The sequence below is a fragment of the Lipophrys pholis genome (genome assembly GCF_963383615.2).
Source record: "Lipophrys pholis genome assembly, chromosome: 5".
In the NCBI taxonomy this organism is placed as follows: domain Eukaryota; kingdom Metazoa; phylum Chordata; class Actinopteri; order Blenniiformes; family Blenniidae; genus Lipophrys; species Lipophrys pholis.
The window spans coordinates 30,981,915-31,002,320 of NC_137628.1; the positions used below are offsets into that span (position 1 = coordinate 30,981,915).

A 20,406-nucleotide genomic window follows, 5' to 3' on the forward strand; every position below is an offset into this window, starting at 1 on the left:
AAAAGTCAGTTTGGAGGAGAAGCTTCTGGTTTTAAAAAGATGTTTCCATATTTAATGATTTTAAATTAAACTTTAACAACAGTGTGAGATACAAACTTTTGCACTTTATCATTTTGATGTTTCACTGAGCGTGGCTCTGATTATGGACAAAGCTCTTGCTTATTGTCTTTAAACTGACAAGCTCATCACTTTTCTTCTGTGTTTGCAATTCACACATTTCTGAAACGCATCAATATGAGATAAATAGTGTTTTTAGGGCAAATTAAACTGTCAAAAGTTTCACCTTTTCCATATGATTGATACAGAGAAGTTTTACAATCTTGTTTTAACTGCACTTTGTAGTATCTTGAGAGAGAAAGGTGTTCGATCCTCTTCATCTTCAAAATGTCATTTTGAGACCCCGACAAACACATTCATCAGTTTGTAAGTTTCAGGTGATTGTTTTTCTCAGAACTAATCTCCTGCTTAATCCATAAGTGCCACATTCCAAAACTAACACGCTTAAGTTATTCTATTATTAAAATCCAGAGAAATGTGAAATGGGATGTATCCTTAGGTTTATCCTATGAAGAATATTGTGCATGTCTGACCTGTTTGGTGAAATAATTTGCTTGCTTTTGAAATTATTTTGCTGTTTTGGAAAGAAAATACAGAAGAAATCAATCAGAAAGAATGTTACTATTATTTTACCCCAAAGGTATTAGTCTGAATTGTAATCGCATCTCCTGCCCTTTACCCATTCCCTAGAAACAGATTAGATTCTAATAACCATATTCTTTTGTTCAAATGTGACCTTGTTCGTTTCTATACAGATTTGGATCATTTGAATCTTTCTGAATACATTTAGACATGCTGATAAGACCTCTTTTGACATTTATAACACTGTTACACGGTGAAAGGGGGGCATTCCCTATCCGCCTCCGGCTAGTGAAGGTGACAAGGTTGAGAAGCAAAGTTCCACAAATCCTTGGTCTTCTCCAAACCTTTCATGGTATCAAGCCTCGCCAAAGGCCCAGACCACTGCCCTTGTTACACACTCCTTCATGCTGAAGCTCGCCATCAATAGGGAGACGTCTATTTATGCAGGGATGACAGAGAGGGAGAGAGGAAGAAACAGAGAGCGATAATGGATGAACAAAGGCCAGAAAGAGACAAAAGAACACATGAAACAGAGAGAGAGAGAAAGAGAGAGAGGGGGGAATAGAGAGAGATGACAGAAAAGAGGTAAAAATTATAATTCCCCTCCCCTTCTCTTGTGAAATGACAGCTACAGTGATGTATAACCCCGGCAGTGGAAAGTTAATTAGATAGGCTGGGCTGCTGAGAGATGAAGGACTGAGAGGCAGAGAAGAGGAGGAGGAGGAGGAGGGTGGAGGATGGTGAGAAGATGTAGAGAGCATAGAAAAAAGTCACATAGAACAAAAAAACAACAGAGAAAATGAATAGAAGCCATATGGTGTAGGGCGCAAGTGAACCGAGCAAGGAAAATGAGAAGAGGTAATAATTCAATTAGAGAGAATCAGAGACGTGGTCAGAAGTAAAGTGGTGAGAAAAAGTTTAAATGAGAGGAAAGATAAAACTTTTACACTAAATCCAGCTTTAAAAGTGAAGAATCAAGTGAAAGGAACTTAATGATTATAGTTAAAAAGAAGTTCAAAGATTTTTCTCAGGAAATGGTGAATGAGTCGCCTCGCACACAAAACTGTGGACCTGAAATAACAAGGAAAAGGCTTTTTATTACACTTTCGTTTGGATTTCTGAGATTATTCACATCAATTATCATCATGCATCGATGTTAAAATGTAGAGTTTTGCTGGATTTTCTTGGAAGATGAGATGATCTACTTTCTTATGACATCAAATATGATGGGGGATGGAGGAAGCAGAAATACTTTAGATATACTGTATGTGGCTTTTCATTTTTACAAGGTGGGAATGTTCAAAACATCGTCAGACATACGTTATTTGGTGGAGACACATAAAACCTGGACTTGAGAGGCAAACTAACCATTCCACTCATATGAACCCAGAAACTGTAAAAAAATTGTTCCGTTATTCATAAATTGAGTTCTGGGATTACAAAAACTGCAAAGGTATTGAGATCGGTGGAAGAAGTTCAATAACTGGACCCACCTCTTACAGGTGAAGTCGGATTGTTGGACATCACATCGGACATTGAAAGAAACAATGAGGCCCCCTGGCAGGTGGAAGGAATCACGAATAGGATTGACTGTGAGGACTCGAGGAAAATTCCTGCTGACACTGCGCAATAAGCAGAGTATTTCCTGCACAATCCAATAGTTCATCACCAGGCTAACACAGGGAGATAATCACCCAGACTTACGGCAGCTTAAACGCGACCAGTTACCCAACTATGTCTGGATTTAGGGAGGGAATCAGAATATCCAGAATATCTGTTGAAAACCCACACAGCTGCAAGCCCAACGGAAAAAAACAGATAAATCCAGATGCCAGTGCGAGCCACTACACCAATTTTGAAGTATATTAAAAAAGAAAAGTGTAAAGTAAAAGCTGTTCTTGCAGGTCTTCACTATAACATAATAGGTATACGAGTTATCTACAATCAGAGTAGTCGTATCAAAGGAGTCATATTATCCAACTCTTCAACACTTTCACAAGGTTTCATTGGTCCAGAAATGTTTTGGTGCAAGTTTATAAATGAAATGATCAATATCAGAACTTCTTAACGGCGTCAACGGTCAAAGTTATATAGCTCATAATCTTCATATGGTTTAAGCAATTACTCTGAATTATCTTGCATTCATGTGTTTTACATAAATATAGATTAAAAAAACAATAAACTATTATGGTTCATTTTAAAACTGTGAAAGCACTTTTATTTATTTGTTTGCATCTTTTTAAAAATGATTCAAACATTTCAGTGAAAACTTTTCCAGTTGGATTTCATTAATAATTTGCAGTAGCATCATATTGGCTATAACATTGTACAAACCGAGCAGCGTGGACAACCGTATAACCGTCCAGTTCTAAAAACTTGACGGCGTTTTACTTTTCACACTTCATTAAACATTAATTCAAATCTCGCACAATAAAAGAGACCTAGTGGGGAAGATAATCTGCCAAGGCCTGGTATTTAGTTAGTGCAGTAGTAACTGCCCAAAACACAAAAATACCACAATGTCTGCAAAACAGATGCTTGTGTTCATTAAGCCACATATTTCACTTTTATGATGCCATTTTTAATCTCAATACCAGACAACACACTTAACTTCTTCATGCTCTCCGCACATCGTCCGCAGCTGCAGTCTGGTGTATTGACTCTGTCTGCTTGCAGAGAGTGAATAAATATTAGAAGAGTCAACCACATCCATAATGTAGTCACAACTCTCCAGTATTATGACGTGTCAGAGATGTCTGCAATGTTTGTTGACCAGGACGCTTACTTTAACTCAGACTTTTACACACAGGCGAAGTTGTGTACTTTTTATTGAAAGGCCCGAAATAAGAGAAACCTAAAAAAGAAGATGCTATACTGAGAACAAATACATATTGTTTAACAAATTAATGCTGTTTAAGATTTAAAATGTCACTTTTCTCTGCTGATGGAGACAATATGTATAACTTTCTTGATCGTTTATTGTTATCTCATTTTACTTCAACTTTTCAAGGGGTCTTCAATGGTTTAGTGTCTCTTAAATCACTAGTAAATGTGTTTATTTGGTTAAGATTACAGGCTTTAATCAGGGACCTTAGTGAATTAGTGCTCTTTGAAATGCGACACAGCCGACCACGAAAAGCCCCGAAAAACATCAAATGAAGCTAAATATTGCGATGTGGATCGTGGATATGGGTAACTGATCAGCCATGAACCAAAATGTTTCCAGCATCTTGTTGAACCTCTGCTATGAAAAGAATCTGAGTTCCTGAAGTAACAATGGAGCCCAACTCAGAACAAGGATGTTATGTTGTGGTTGGTAAGAGTACATCAAATCCATAGAATGAAAAAGCATAAAGAGCGAAGAGGAAGGCAGAAAGTCGACTGTGATACAACAGAGGAAATGTAACTTCAACTGTTTTCTGAACCCACGATTATGTGAGTCGGTGTGTGTGAATGTGTGTATTGGGGGGTTGAGATTGACTGTGTACACAACATAGTTTGTGTGTGTGACTGACAATGACAGTCAGAGCAACGAGAGGGGGTCATTCTTCTGTTAATTACTAAGTTAATGGCCCACTATGCTCCAGCAGACATGCAATATGGCAGGCTGACACACACACACACACACACACACACACACACACACACACACACACACACACACACACACACACACACACACACACACACACACACACACACACACACACACACACACAGGGGGATAATGGCTAAGTCTGCTCTGGCTGCGATGCGAAGAGCTTGACAGTGAGATAGCAGGCTAACAATGACACACACACATGCTTGTACAAGTACACACACACAGGAACAACTGACAGGGAACCTCATCAAACCAGCTTTAATGAAGTCACTTCTCCCAAATAGGAGAGGGGAAGAAAGAAGTGATGAGATGAAGGGGAGGGGGGAGAAAAGGAGGACAAGGTCGCCTGGATTGATGACGCTCATTAGCCTAATAAGGTACATTAATGAAGCGGCCCGACACTATAGAGTCTGAGGACCACACACACACACACACACACACACACACACACACACACACACACACACACACACACACACACACACACACACACACACACACACACACACACACACACACACACACCTCTCCCTCCGAGGACTGCAAGAGCAGATCTTTCCGACAAGTCGCCGAGAAGTCTCCCACTCCAGCGTTGATCTCCACGCCTCTCGGGGCCTCTAAGGTCAGGGTCCGTGTTGGTGACTCCAGCCTGAAAAACACAAACACGCTGTCGTCATGCAAAAACAGTGAACTCAGCTGAAGAACACAGGCATGAAGTACAAAGAGGAACAAAGTTGATTTCAGATACCAATGGATCATTACTGGAGGATCAATGAGAAGCCAACAGTCAGCTGACAGGACAATTCTGTCTTTATTCCAGAATCCGGACGCTGTAACGTCGCCACGCCCTCCAGGCACACAAGATACAACCTTCTGATTTGAAACCGAAGAAGAGGGAAGATATTTTTGATGGTACCATTTGGAAATTTCCAGAGACAATATGAAGTGGAATGTTTCCACAATACACATTCATTCATTCATCTTGTAAATCCAATATTTATAGAGTTGATTTATGGGAACCTGCTGAGACTGGTCAATGCCTCGCGGAGCGGGCAGCTTCCTCTCACCATGTGAACGTAGTGAGTACTGCTCATTGCAGTAAATATACTAACTTTGTCCAGCAAATTTGTGAGATGTTACTAATATAGTCTCCTTCTGCAACTTCACATTTTTTTTTAAATCATCAAATTTTGATATTGCTGCATAGCCAGATTTCTAAGTTTTGCAGTAACACATTAAAGAGTTTGGTGGAAAAACTCTTGTATTTCATCCAAAACAATAATTTAAAAGATGTCACTGAGAGCGACATGAAGTCAAACATATCTGTGATGTAGGAGCCAATCCAGGTACAAACACTTCAACTTTGCAGAAGTCAGTGAAACGCTTATTATAGCAGTAACATTTAACTTTATGTACATTTAAATTGTTTCAGACAAAACAGGCAATTGTACACATGAAACATATCAGAAAAAGTCAATACATAAAGCAACAACAAAAGGTCTTTTTGTCCAGTTCAGTCCTGACTTTAGAAACAGACAGTAAAAGAAGTGGCTCATGTATGAAGGTAGGATGGAAGCAAAATAGAAAAATACACTGATAAATTAGAACACACCAATGATTGAGTCTCCGAGTATATCAAGAAAACCACCCACCACCAGTATACAGCAAATGATGTGTCAGATACTTAAAATAGGTGATGAACCTCAGAGCTCCATGATGAACTGTATCCAAGGTTCTCCAGCAGTACTAATCGTCCCCATACCTGGACTGACGCCCCAGAAGTGAAGACAGTCTGTCCTCTCTGTCCCTGGCTTGTTTCAGGTTTTAAAAAGTGTGTTGCTCCAACCAGCCAATCAGAAATCAAACCCTATATAGTGTCATCGGGGGTTTAGCCAATCCCAATCAAGGTAGGCCCTCCCTTTGACTCCTCCCACAATTAGGCAGCTCTGCTCTGGCACATGGCACCACGAGAGGAAGTACTTCCTCCTCTTCCCAAGATGGGCATGTGTGGGCGGAGCCAGTCCAGCTCACACAGACAGAGCAGATTCTGAATGTAGCTCCTATGATCCAATATTCAAATGAGGAAAATCAAGGAGGAGCTAGAAACTTAGAATACTGAAGGTTTCTGGACCGACCAGACCAGGAGGAGGAGGAGAACAGGAGGAGGAGGAGGAGAACAGGAGGAGGAGGTGAACAGGAGGAGGAGAACAGGAGGAGGAGGAGAACAGGAGGAGGAGGTGAACAGGAGGAGGAGGAGAACAGGAGGAGGAGGTCAGGAGGAGGAGGAGAACAGGAGGAGGAGGTCAGGAGGAGAAGGAGAACAGGAGGAGGAGTTTAACAGGAGGAGGAGGTGAACAGGAGGAAGAGGACAACAGGAGGAGGATATGAACAGGAGGAGGAGGTGAACAGGAGGAGGAGGTGAACAGGAGGAGGAGGACAACAGGAGAAGGAGATGAGCAGGAGGAGGAGAACAGGAGGGGGAGGTGAACAGGAGGAGGAGGACAACAACAGGAGGAGGAGATGAACAGGAGGAGGAGGAGAACAGGAGGAGGAGGAGGACAGGAGGAGGTGAACAGGAGGAGGAGAACAGGAGGAGGAGGAGAACAGGAGGAGGAGGTGAACAGGAGGAGGAGAACAGGAGGAGGAGGAGAACAGGAGGAGGAGGTGAACAGGAGGAGGAGAACAGGAGGAGGAGGAGAACAGGAGGAAGAGGAGGAGAACAGGAGGAGGAGGAGAACAGGAGGAAGAGGAGGAGAACAGGAGGAGGACAGGAAAAGTTTCACATCATAAACGTTTTGTTGGACGGTTATAAAAGCAAGTTGTAATGTAAAGTACAAGGACAGGTGTGCAAGCAGAAGTCTACACGACTGCATCGTCAGTCTAAAAGTGACATTTTGCACTTGATATATTGTGACTGATGTCACTGATGTAAAGTATAATAAGTATTATATGAACTGCTCTGAAAGTAAACTGTACCATTGAGGCAGGTTTTATGCTCTTTTATCTCCCAGTCAAGTGTGGACGATGTCTAATGTAAAGGTCAAGAGGCTGGGCAGGACCTGCGAATTCAATCAACCTTAAAGTGTGGGAGCTGCACAGAAGTTCAGTTTCAAATAGACAACTTGTGTAGCGCAGCCCGTTCTTTACATTAGTGTATCATGAGAAATAGGGAAGACTCTAAACGGACAAATCGATTCAAAGTCATTTTTCTTTCCTTTTCTTTGCATGAATGAAATATTAATAGTTTTTCACACTGCGCTGCTCGCAGAGTCCCTCTGGAGTACGAAGGGTCAGTAGCTCAGTCGGTGACTCAAAGTTGAAAACAATATGAGATGATTAAACTGCTTGGTGGTGTTAGATAAGCGCAGCGCTCTGCTCAAGGGCACGGCGGCGAGTGAAATTAAATAAAGAGTGGGCTTTCAGAAAAGCATAGAGAATTCCAAGTTCTGAAGTGGGAGTACAGCAAATTAAACAGCACACTCATAACAATGATCAAATGACAAAGAAATGCTTGACTATAAAGGCGCTCTTCCAGAAACACTTTGCTCAAGGGCACTTCAGAGTTTGGTTCCCCCACTGAGAGGCTGAGGGGACAAAGAATTCAAGTCACATGCTGGATAGAGTAAACTCATGATGTCCAAAAACCAAACACGCATAAACAAACATCAGGGCCTTCGACAAAAAAAACAACAACGCTTTTTTAAAGAATTGTGAAAAGACACCATATAAATAATGTCCTTGACTGTATTAAAGTAATCTTTAGGACAAACACAAGTACAATGATGAAGGATCTTCTTATATTCCAGGATTTCAAGCAGTCATTTTCAGTTAATTAGCCTTTTTCTTGTTTTTACTCCTGCATGTTCAACCGACTGACCAGTGAGAGCGTCGTCCCTTTGTTTGTCCCTTTGTTTGTCCCTTTGTTTGTCCCTTTGTTTGTCCCTTTGTTTGTCCCTTTGTTTGTCCCTTTGTTTGTCCCTTTGACTCGTTTGTGCAACTTTCCCACTTTAGTTAGTCGCTTCATTAGGAGGTGGCCTTCCAGTGTGGAACCAGCCTCTTGTTTGCGCCGCTTCAGCCCTGCTTTAGTTTTGTACCTGGTGGTTTTGTTTTGAAAAATGACTTTAATTGGGAACTACAATCAAACTTTCATTTCAGGCAAGCCACCTATTCCAGCTGGTATTTCTATTTATCATTAATTTTATTTATTCACTCTCTCCTGGCTGAGCCGGGTTGTAACAGCTGCACTCATATAATGAACATTACTTCTTTTCTGTAATCTGGTTTATTTCCAGGATGGTAGGGTTTGATCTCCTGATTGTTTTGGGTTAGTTCTGTCATGAGGATAGTTCAATTTGTAAAGTAGATCAGCTCAGTGCTCCCTCTTCAAATGCACAAAGCAACTCATGGTGGTAATCTCGTTAATTTCACATGCTATTGCATTGGATTTAAGAGGTTCCCTTCATTAGGTGAAAATTGGCTGAACAGATCACAAGCGTCGAGATAATGTTCCTTGACTCGACTACCTTGACTAACTTGACTACCAAATGCTTGATGCAGGCTGGCTTCATCAGAATTGAGTAATTTCACCTTAATTTGCCACTTTTATCTCAAGGACATTAGAGATTATAAAGTCCCATTCAGAGAGAGTGACTTACTGTGTGCTCTGTGCTTCACAAGCTCCAACCTAAACCTGGAGGAAATGTCCCTGTTTCACCAAACTTCTTTTGTTGCTTAAATTTGATCAGTTTGTAAGATTTGTGCTGCTTTGTCGGAATTTCACTTCAACATAAAAAAAAAGAAACGGATCAAAACTCCTACAAATGAAAGCATTTCTTGGGTCGACCGTCTGTGTTTGCTGTTTCTCAGAGCTGGTATTTATTCTGGGAGGAAGGGAGAGGTATTGGAGGTGTAGAGGAGTGGTGAGGAGGATTAAAGGTGATGGAAGGTTTGCTGCTGTGCAGCGCTGAGCATCCAGGTGATATAATAAGTGTTGGAAGCAGACACTTCACGACGGCTCTGACTTATTGATCTGTAAAAACACAGAGTCTGCTGCTGCGGATAGAGGTTAAGTAAAGGAGAAACAAAGAGAGTCAGAAAACCAAACAGATCAACAGACAGAAGGGTGGAGATATACACTGCAGCTTTGCATGTACGACAATGTTACGGGGGGGGCGGGGGTGGGGGTAGTGGTGGTGGTGGTGGTGGGGGTTGGGGGGGGCTTTCTGGATCCCTCAACTGTAGTGTTGCGAGGCTCTCAGGCTGGTTTGACAGGTGAGGCAATTACAGTGATGCTGCTCAATGCTGAAACCAGCTCTGATGGACACGCACACACATGCATACTGACTATCTATCACTCTATGTCTCTTCTTCCTCTCACTCGACTTTTACTTTCACTTCCTTGTCTGTTTCCTTCAAATTATGCCATCTACTACTGTTTACCTCAGGTTTTCCCCCCATTCTAAATCCCCATATAGAAAATCAGCATATCTGTGCATTTCAGGTGTGGAACTCGTACCTCTCCCGTGTCAGCTATGTTACTTCGTCTTTTTTCATTTCATATGACACATGGAGGTTCAGGGATCTTGACAGCAGAAGGAAAATGTACAGTAATGTATTCACTATGAGGAGCCTACAGAAAATAGACGAGTGTCTGAGTGAAAAACACAGCAACTCAGAGCATAATGCATCAAACTGTTAAACTACAAGAACAAGTCAATTCTGTCACTGACTTTGACTGACAGCAAGACCCTGGAAAACCCTGGAAAACCCTGGAAAACCCTGGAAAACCCTGGAAATGCCCAGAAATGCCACAGTGTGATGCACGTTTGTAACTATGATCAGGATGGATGGATTTCATAATAAAATTGCCTGGAACATCAATTAACAGCTGAAAAATTGGTTTTGAGAATCCACAGAAGTTTCAACTTGATTAACCTTGGATAATTGTGTAATAAGCCTGGAGGGAGGCTATTTTTTAAATAATGCTTTACTTAATTATGAGTGTGTCATGAGCTTGTGTACGTGAGCCCTCAACATCTTTTCATGAGATTCTGAAGTATTACTTGTAAAGTTGTCGATGCCAGGCTGCAAAGTTGTGTCTGTATTCCAACAAAACTGAATGTGTGACAGTTCCTTGCACGACTAAAATGTTCATGTTATTGCTGTTGTTTTTGTATTTCTTTGTAATCTGGAAACAATCTTTAAATCTTTGAATATTATATATATATGCTGCCAATAGATTGCAGAAAATTTACTAATTGCACAATTTTCTGTACTTCATTGCGATTAATGGTGTTTTGTATTAATCCAGACTGGAGCTTTTAATACATATTTATTCATGGGAAACCCACAGAAATAATGTCGACTCAACACACAGACTATATTTAAATTCAAAGACGATTTTATAACTTTCTTTTAGCTTTGATTGACTGCTGTTTCTCTCCAAGTTTAGCAAGCAATAAATAAATAAATAAATAAATAAATAAATAAATGAGGAAAACTGTATAATTTATTAAGTATTTTATCCGGCTTTAGTAGTTTGGCTACTGGTCAGTCAACATGCCAACCTGCTGGTTTGCCGCCCAATTAGTTCTGTGGTCGTTAAATTTGGTTTTTTACAAAAAGTTCTGCTAATGATTTTCACTTTGGTTTTCTACAATGAGCCATCAGGCATTTTAAAGTGAAATTTCCTGCTCTAATAATATTCCATCGTTGCTCGGTATTCTGCTGCTCCGTAGCCAGGGTGCTGCGCCTATAGACGGAGTAGAAAATCAACAACGAAAAACCCAGAAGTAAACAAAACTGTGTTTTTGTTTTTTTTGTTGTTTTTTTTTGCCCTCGTCCAGTTCGGCAGCTTGGGCCAACAATATGATGTGATTGAGAGCCTTCGGAGTCAGAACAGTTTTTGGTCTTGCAACAGGGAGAGACCTGGAGTCTCCTCCTGTTGCCTCCTCCGTCAGAAGTTGGCATGGCTGCGGTACACGACCGGGGGGGAACGCTCAAAGAGAGAGAGAAGAGAAGAGAGAGAAGAAAGTTGAGGGGGGGAGGGGGGAGGGGGGATAACATACAATATCCTTGTTGTGCTACATATATTATTTGCAGTTATCACACTGATCCAAATACTTTCCAACTGTTTTTGGATTAAACCAGCCTGAGCAGCTCTATCTAGACAGTAAAATGATTTCTTAGATTAACCAGCCTGAGCAGCTCTATCTAGACAGTAAAATGATTTCTTAGATTAAACCAGCCTGAGCAGCTCTATCTAGACAGTAACGTGAAGCAGGAACATGAATTAACAAAGAGGGAACAACAAAAGAGGAACATGATTTTTAAAGTTTGAGCAAATGATGACAGAGAACCAGAAACTTCAGAAGCACCTTTAGTGAGGAGTGGAAGTGTGTGTGTGTGTGTGTGGTTTGCCCACTGGGTGTGACCGGAACTGTTGTGGGGGGACCCGTGGCGACACCCCGGGGTCCGAGGCCATCGGGCCCGGACACCGCCACCCCGGCAGACGGCAGCCCCCCAGGCCCGGGGAGACCCCAGCGAACCACCCCAGAGAGCCACGCCCCCGCCCAAAAAGCACCCGATGGAGAATGCAGAGAGGAATCCCCCCCAGGCAAGAGGAGCCCACAAGAGAGGGATAAAGGGCACAGGGCCCCAGGCCCGACCCAAGCCGCCAAGCTGAGAAAAGGCCGGAGCAGGGCCCCCGGGCCGAGCGGGCCGAGAGCCCCCCCAACCCCGGCCCCAGCCGCCGCGCCCCGGACCAGCCCCGCCCCCAGACCCAGGAAAGCGAAGGCCCGCGAAGGCCCGCGCCGGCCCCGGTCGGAGGACAGTCAACTCTACACCCCCAGGAGCCTCATATCCCACCCGCCCCATGATTCTCCCCCCCCGATCTTGATTGAAAAACCGTCCATCCAGAACCCGGAGCCCCCCCGTCCCCCGCTCCCCCCAATCCGGGAACGAGGCAGACCCGGAGGGGGCCAGAAGGAGGACCCACCCCCAGCGCCGCAGTGGGCACCCCCACCGGAAAGGGGGAGGCCCCGCACCCCCAGGGCCCGGACGCCCCGCCCCCAACCCCCCCCAGCCGACAGCCCACAAAACTGTGTTAATTACAATAATTCTTTTAATGAGTTAAACGTTTTAAATCAATTAAATAAATTAGCGCGTTATTTTTGTATATGTGTGACGAATGAACTTTTGACTATTTACTGAATTCTATACACACTCACTCATTCCCTCAGTACTTCACTGTGTGGTTTCTTTAGTACCCGGCCATTTTTCCCTCCATGCAAAAGAAGGTGTTTTTATTTTTTTATTTTTTTAATCAACCGAGCATATGAAGGGTTAAAATGATATATACATTCATTTTTACCATTGTTCTTCTATACAAGAGCAAGTTCTCAGTCTCAAGTTCACATGTCAACAAAAATCAATTAGCAACTCATCAAAAGCTACAGACAACACACACACGCACGCACGCACGCACGCATGCACGCACGCACACACACACACACACACACACACACACACACACACACACACACACACACACACACGCTCGCAGGCCTATAAAGTTTCTGGTCAGGTCCCTGAACAGTTGTTTTTTCATCATGCAGATAACACCAGTGTGCAGCCAAACTGTTATCTTTGCAATTCATTATTATTAAAGGAAACGGTTTCTTGTCCCTCTCTACCTCCACTTCTCACGTTATTCCTCCTCTTCTCTCTCTCTCGGCCCCACAAGGATGTCATAGATCCATTCTGACCTTCAGTCTCGACAAGGCCATTTCATACAGCGTATATATTTGTCCACCCTGACAAGATAAGCAGGACAGAAATATATCAACAGGGAATGGTTTTTATCTTAATGCTTTTCTGGAGGAAAACAGAGAACGAAGGGCTGCTTCAGATTCCCATATGCAAAGAGGAAGAAACCACCAAATATAGTACCTCGATGTAATATTTATTCTTTATAAATGTGCTGTTATAATTCATAAGCTCCGCACTCATGTTTGTGTATTCAGGTTAATAATAATAATAATAATAATAATAATAATAATAATAATACAACTTTTCTGTAACTCTCTATTACTCGATTCCATTCAGGCAAAATCATTTTTGTCTTTTTATTGCCTTAGGTTGCTAATTTTTCCAAAATCTCTTTTGTTCCTAAAGTAATTACAACTAACAGATAACTTTAATTAAAAAAAATAAGGTTGTGATGGTTGTAAAGGTATGCTTCCACAAAGTGCAGTTAAAAACTGAAAGACCCAGAAACTGAATGTAATCTCAGGCAAACCCATTTAAACTCTGTCAGTCACTGCAACCTCAGCATGAATTATAAGTGCTGAAACAGCATCCATCTTTTAAAGGGTGGCTGATAAAACCGGTGTTTCTAAAATGTTTATCGTCCTGCTTCTGCTTTTGCAACGGTGAGTGATGAGCGTTCACTCCGCCATCATTAAACCACAGTAACAACTATTATCGGTGTAGATATATTATTCAGTGGGAGATAAAACAAGAATTACCTCAAGGACTTCTGAAATAAATAAAAAAAACTGCAGTAAAGTAGAGGGGAGTATGCAACAGAGATATTCACAACTTTTATTTCATTCCAGGAGATAAGTTGCGGCAACAAATAATTATGGCGCCATTAACAGTGGCTTCATTCTGTGTATACATGAGTAGGCACATATCGTGAGCCAGCATGCGCAATACCAAAACCTTAAGCTGAAGCAGCTTAATGGATTTCAGCCATCATTAATTTTATTATTTACACCTTCACTTTTCCTCCATACTAGATCATGGTCCATTTCAGATTCATATTCTTGCGTCCTGAGCTATTAAATATTAAATCCATGAGTAAAAGCCTCTAAGAAGCGATGCAAACTGTACTTTAAGACCCTTCATACCACAATGCAGCTGCTTTATTATGGCTGCTTATGTGAAATTTGGCTTGTATTCACTATGACAGAAGCCTGAAGACCGTGGTTTGTGACTTCTTTGATAAAATACCTAAAGGCTTTAAACAGCTATTTAATTTGTTGTGCTTTTGGGGTTGGGTAAATGGCTGATCCAGACAAGGATGGAGCCCATCCCAACTGAAACAGGGCAGAAGATGGTATGCTGCACCGTGGACAGGTCTCCACTGGATCACACAGACCTTCAAGTCATTTTGATAAACAGGAATTTGGTGAAGAAGGGACACAGGTGATGCGTGGCGACACTCTCAGCTCTCAGAGAGGAGATTCTGTTTGTTTACCAACTAATGGACTTTCTGTGCAGAGTTTGGATCTGCTCACTGTGCGCCTACATATGAAATACATATGTGCTTGATGAGAAACTGTTTTTCAGTGACTTGCATCACATTTATTAAGGGTACTTTTATCCAGCTGTTCAAAGATCAAACATAAATTCCACTAAAACGTGCCACATCCCACTATTGCGCCTGTTCTCTGCAGGTGGATTGTGCTTGTCTTTTCCAATAAAAATAAGTGTAATAATTTCCTGCAGTTGCCCAGCAGTTGAGGGATCTAAAATTGCACGTTGGTTACTACAAGTTCACTGGTTTGAATCCCACTGCCACTGAGCAAAGCTCATCAAACGCTCAGGCTGCGTCAGGGAGAGAACATCTTCAGTAAAGCTTCTGCAAAATTAGTTTGGTATTTTATTTTGATGTAACAGCTAAAACACTCATGTCAGGAGTTATGAATTATATTTAATTTCAATTTACAAATACACTGGGAATGACAGATTTAATATATATACAGAATGTATTTCTATGTACAGTGGTTAAGTTTGTTTTATGGCCAAAGAACAAATATATTTGGTTAGAGGTCATTAAGGTTCCAGACCCTGTTGTGTGAAGTGAGAACACATTGTTGTATATGCAGAGAACAATGTATGTATGTATGTATGTATGTATGTATGTATGTATGTATGTATGTATGTATGTATGTATGTATGTATGTATGTATGTATGTATGTATGTATGTATGTATGTATGTATGTATGTATGTATGTATGTATGTATGTATGTATGTATGTATGTATGTATTTTTCTCACATAAAGATGTAACATGTGAGATGAGTTCTGAAAGTCAAGCATCACCTCTTCTGCAATGTCAGACAATGAGAGTTCACAGCAAAATGTATGGAGAGCACAATAACTAATTCATATTAAACATTTCAAAGAAAGAAAACATTTTTAAAAATGTATTTTCAGTGCACTAAGGATTTCCATTGAGATCAGAGATCCAACAAGCTGAGGGATGAAACTGTGGATCAGAGAAAATCTCTTCAGTTGTTTTCAGAAAGTGGTGTCGGGAGTTGTGCAGAAAACGCTCAGGTTTGGTCTTTTTTTGTGTGTGATTTATATTTCCCAATAGACTCGGCTGACATTCATCCTGCCCTTTTCCCTTTCAGAACTGTTGAAGGCCACGCCACCTTATCGCCACCTTGCCATTTGGGACGCAAACCTTTGCCCTTTTCACGCTAAATGCTCCATCATCTGGCTGAATGACTCCGTCACCATCACTCTGCCGCGTTCAGGAAGCACTTTCTGAACTTTTTACATTTTAAAAAGTGCTGCTGAGTGATGCACCGGGACAAGACTGAAGACGGTATAAACCGTCAGTCTCTGACTTTTAGAGGGAAAATTGGTCACGGAATACAAAAACATTAAAGTTGCTCAACTTTCGCTGTGAGTCCATGTTTGGGTGAGAGAGGGTGATGCAGCCAGATTAAATCTGTCCATGAATCCTGCAGGTATGAAAAGAAGAAGTGAAAAGAGAAAGCCTTGGGCTGTTTTAAAAAGTTATGAAAGTCCCTACTGAGTTACTGAGGTGGGACCGGAAGAAAGAGTCAAGGTACATTAGACACTTGTCTTTGTGGAAAGAATGTGTGTGTGTGTGTGTGTGTGTGTGTGTGTGTGTGTGTGTGTGTGTGTGTGTGTGTGTGTGTGTGTGTGTGTGTGTGTGTGTGTGTGTGTGTGTGTGTGTGTGTGTGTGTGTGTGTGATATTAGAGCTTTAGCACCAAAGAAGAGCAAACACTGTATCTCAGCACTTCTGGCTGTTTGAATTAGATTTTGTGTTTAAATGCACACAAAGGTTTCCCTCGGATGTTTGCTTACTTCTAAATGCTCTATTGGTGTGACAGTGGACAGTTGTCTCTGTCGCTTGTCTCCTTTTCCTGCAATGGTTGCCAACCTGGAGCCCGAAGAAGTCGGAATTAGATTTGCACATGCAGTAAAATAAAACCATGATGCGGCACTTTGTAGAATGAAGAAGAGAGAGATTAGCAGTGGCATCCTACAGAGAATCCAACCAAAAAAAAAAAAAACAAGCTCCGCTTGAGTAGCCGGTGACCCGGCAAAGGTGCAATCACCCGGTGCTGCCTGGGGTTCAAACCCCCCCGACCCTGGTCTACATAAGACAAGACGGATGGACGTAAGCTCGTCTATTTCAGGTATCGTCTCCGCCACCTGTCACTCCTTTGTATTCTCCTCGGACGTTCTGTCTTGTCAGGACGCTTCATGTCCCACATTCGTCTGCCTTTGCCCAACACACTGCCTGACGAATCCCTGAGTTACGCCACAAAATTATTTTGAGAGGCGCTTGCTGTCCTCCTCGCTGTGAAATGTAGCCGAGGAAATGGCTAATGGCAGAGTGCACAGGGAGAAAAAAAAAGAAAAAGTCAAGCAATTTCATGCCTTTGTGCCTCCGACGGGGTGCCAAGCTGATAATTTAATCAGTAGTGAAAGAGCAGCTTCACTCCTCCACAACTCCAGCCATTCTATCTCTTGTTCATTGTTTTTTTGCTTTTAAAGAGGAATGGGTCAGGGGTGGACAACTGCATGGAAAAGAAAGAAAACGAAAGAAGGACTAAGTAAAGAAAATCTAGGTGACAAGGTTTTAGGTCAATTGAAAAGTGAATTTCATGTAATTGTCTGACACAAATTTTAATTACTTTCAATCATTTGAAACCTTTTTTTTCCCCCTAGTTTGCCTGTTGCTATATTCATTTATTTGCTTTAATAATTAAAGAAAAACAAAAGTGATCTGTGACTTCGACTGTACATTATAGTCCATATCTGACTAACAAAACTTTTAATGAGTACAGAACAACTTCGTTCACTTGTTTAACAGTTGCAGTCAACATCTCCACGTCTTCTGAAGGCTGTCAACTAATTTGCCCCGTGAGGAACCGGCACCACTGAACTGTTTCAACACAGAAACACAAACTATTTAAAAAAAGAAACACACACACTTGAGATGCTTAACAGCATAACCCAGGCACAGAAATGTGTGTGTGTGTGTGTGTGTGTGTGTGTGTGTGTGTGTGTGTGTGTGTGTGTGTGTGTGTGTGTGTGTGTGTGTGTGTGTGTGTGTGTGTGTGTGTGTGTGTGTGTGTGTGTGTGTGTGTTTAACAAATATTTGATTTTGTTAAATGGGAGTATAAATCCTCTCAGAGACATTTGACTGTTGTCTTCACACATCTGGGTTCCCTCCTCGAACCCGTTTCACAATGATGAGATCAAACGAGTAAAGGAACTCGGGTCGTTACGGTTTCACACGTCATGATTTCCTGCTGGATTAAAGTCGACACGCCGCACCGTTTCTAATTAACTCACTTGGTTATCATATCATTGGATTCATAGTCCTGCACATATGACTTTTCCTTCCTGTCTGGGAGAGCTTATGGTTTGATGTCACTCGACTTGCAGGACTGGCAGAGCTTCTTTAGCGCGCTGAGCTTTTCTTTAGTTTAGTTCTTTAGTTTCCCTTGTGTGTCACTGACTGTGTGTCTCTTTCTTGCAGTCTGTCCTCGCTCTCTGTACTTCTCTGCAGACTCTGTGGGATCCCGTGAAAGCTTGTGACACGTGTCTTCTCAGCCAGTCTGCAGTGTTTGGATTCGCTCGCTGTCTGATATTGTTTGCTTGTTGACTCCTGTTGATGTCCTACTGTTGTCTCGCTCCCAGTCACCTCTGGGTCTGGACCAGCTCCAGGGTTCTACCTGCTGAAGAGAAGCTTTTTCACTGTATACTGCTCCCAATACATGGTAATGTGGGAGTTGGGTCTTTTTTGTGTGCGTGTGTGTTTTTTTAATCAATATTTCTTTTTATTATTTTGAACATCTTGGGAGCTCACGCCATAGTTGCTCTCCACAAGGTTTCTTCTGGGTGTGTGGGGGATTATTCTGGTGTTCGATTGAGGGCAGAGGATGTTCTGCTCTGAAAAGATTGTATAGCCACAAGGCATGTTTGTAATCTGTGTTATTGGGATAAATAAATGAACATCATTTGACTTGGGGCATTCTTTGGCAAATTACATATTTTGCTGATTTCTGGAATGAAAACAAACAAATACAAGCCCCGAAGCACACAAAAATAGAAATGAGCTTTTCTTTTAATGCTAATATTCTGTTGCCTCACATTTTAGAAGAATGAAAATAAAAAATAAAAATAAAAATACAAAAGCAGTTATCAAACTGCAGCGGCCTGCTTAGAGATCAACCATGTGGTCAAGCTGGAGGCTCGGAGTAACAGTGAGACAAGACTCCTGAACAGACCTCAGTCTCCTGATGATTTAAGACCATATACACATTTTCTATACAATTTATCCAATTTAATTTCACCGGAGCTGATTCCAGCTAAGTATGGGTGAAAGCAGAGTACACTCTGAACAGATCACCAGTCGGTCACAGAATGACAAAACATTAACTTCACATTCATGATTTTGGACTTTGGGATGAAGCTACCCAGAGGAAACACGTTTCGGCACAAGAATATGCAAACCCGGCACAGAAAGACCCCCAAACCTGGACTACAACCTGGGATCCGCTGTGAAGCAAGACCACTATTACCACCAACCCAGCAACGGCATTAATACTTTAATACCTGTATATTTACTGTATATCTCTACCAATTATAATACAAGGTTGGTTATTCCCTTTGCTTTGCAAATGCAATCATTTTTTCATGTTGGGTGAAACTTTAATCACTCCATGTGGTAAAGCTCACTATTTGGTCCAGCAGAGGGAAGAATGCAGAGATAACAACCACAGGAATAGTCAGGCCCGAGGAGAATTTATTATGTTATTGCCACAGCTGGACATACAAGGGATGAAAACCAAAGACTTAATGAAGGAACAGGAGTCTTACTGTTGAAATAATGATTGTGTGTCTATCAGTGTGTGGGTCACACTGCTCAATAATGTAGATGAGGTGAGATATGTTGGGAAGTGAACATGTGAATGTCACTTTCACTAGTTTCTATATAAAGGACGAACTGCAGAAATAAACAACTTGACCATGTTTCATCCAGCTACATTCAATATATACATCAGGAAACTTCCCTCATGCATTTGCATCACTTGTCTCCTCATCTACAGTTGAGAATATTATATATAAACAACAAAAAACTGATTGCTTAATTGTGTCAGAAGAAACAAATATAATGTTGCTCAAAGCAGTAATTTCACTCACCAATAACTTTCATGAAAAAAGATGGGGTTGCACAAGAAAGCAAATACATAACTGCAATCCTCCTCAAGTTCTGTTGGCAGCTATTCTGTCAACATAGTACTGTAATATTACAAAAGAGTTTTGCAAAAAAAAAAATTTGTCCACATGATTGGAACCTTCAGTGACTGTGAAACCACACGTCATTGTTTTAGGAAGGAATCAGGTTTTTAAGAATGTTTAGCAACGATTAAAATGTTTTTCAGGGCAGTGATGTGACATCCATCCATCCATCCATCCATCCATCCATCCATCCATCCATCCATCCATCCATCCATCCATCCATCCATCCATCCATCCATCCATCCATCCATCCATCCATCCATCCATCCATCCATCCACCCATCCATCCAACCAAACACTCACAATTCATGCCAATGTTAGAATGTCTGATTAACCTCGAACACAAATTTTTCGATTGTGAAAAGAAATTGAAGCGTGTGAGAAAAGGAAAAGAACATGCACAGGGAGAAGATGTACATTTCACTTCAATCAGTAAAAACAGTGTGTTGACAAAGTAAAATGCCATTTCCTTCAAAGAAGACTTCAGTGTGACCTTATGTGGCTCCAGCAGCCATAGCGAAGGTGTTTTAAAACACAAGAAGGTCTCAAAGAGCCACATCCGGTACATTAACATAGAAACCA

At 41.6% G+C, this 20,406-nt stretch overlaps 1 protein-coding gene across 2 annotated transcripts in view; it reads right to left on the reverse strand.

Moving 5' to 3' along the window:
* Positions 1-20,406, reverse strand: part of sgcz (sarcoglycan zeta) — a gene marked incomplete at both ends in the record, with an annotated part of 356,107 nt that overhangs the window by 15,788 nt on the left and 319,913 nt on the right. For both annotated transcript variants that reach the window (XM_080464784.1, XM_080464783.1), the window contains one exon: positions 4,766-4,889. In XM_080464784.1, the coding sequence (XP_080320910.1) occupies positions 4,766-4,889 (124 nt within the window). The remainder of the gene's footprint in view (positions 1-4,765; positions 4,890-20,406) is intronic.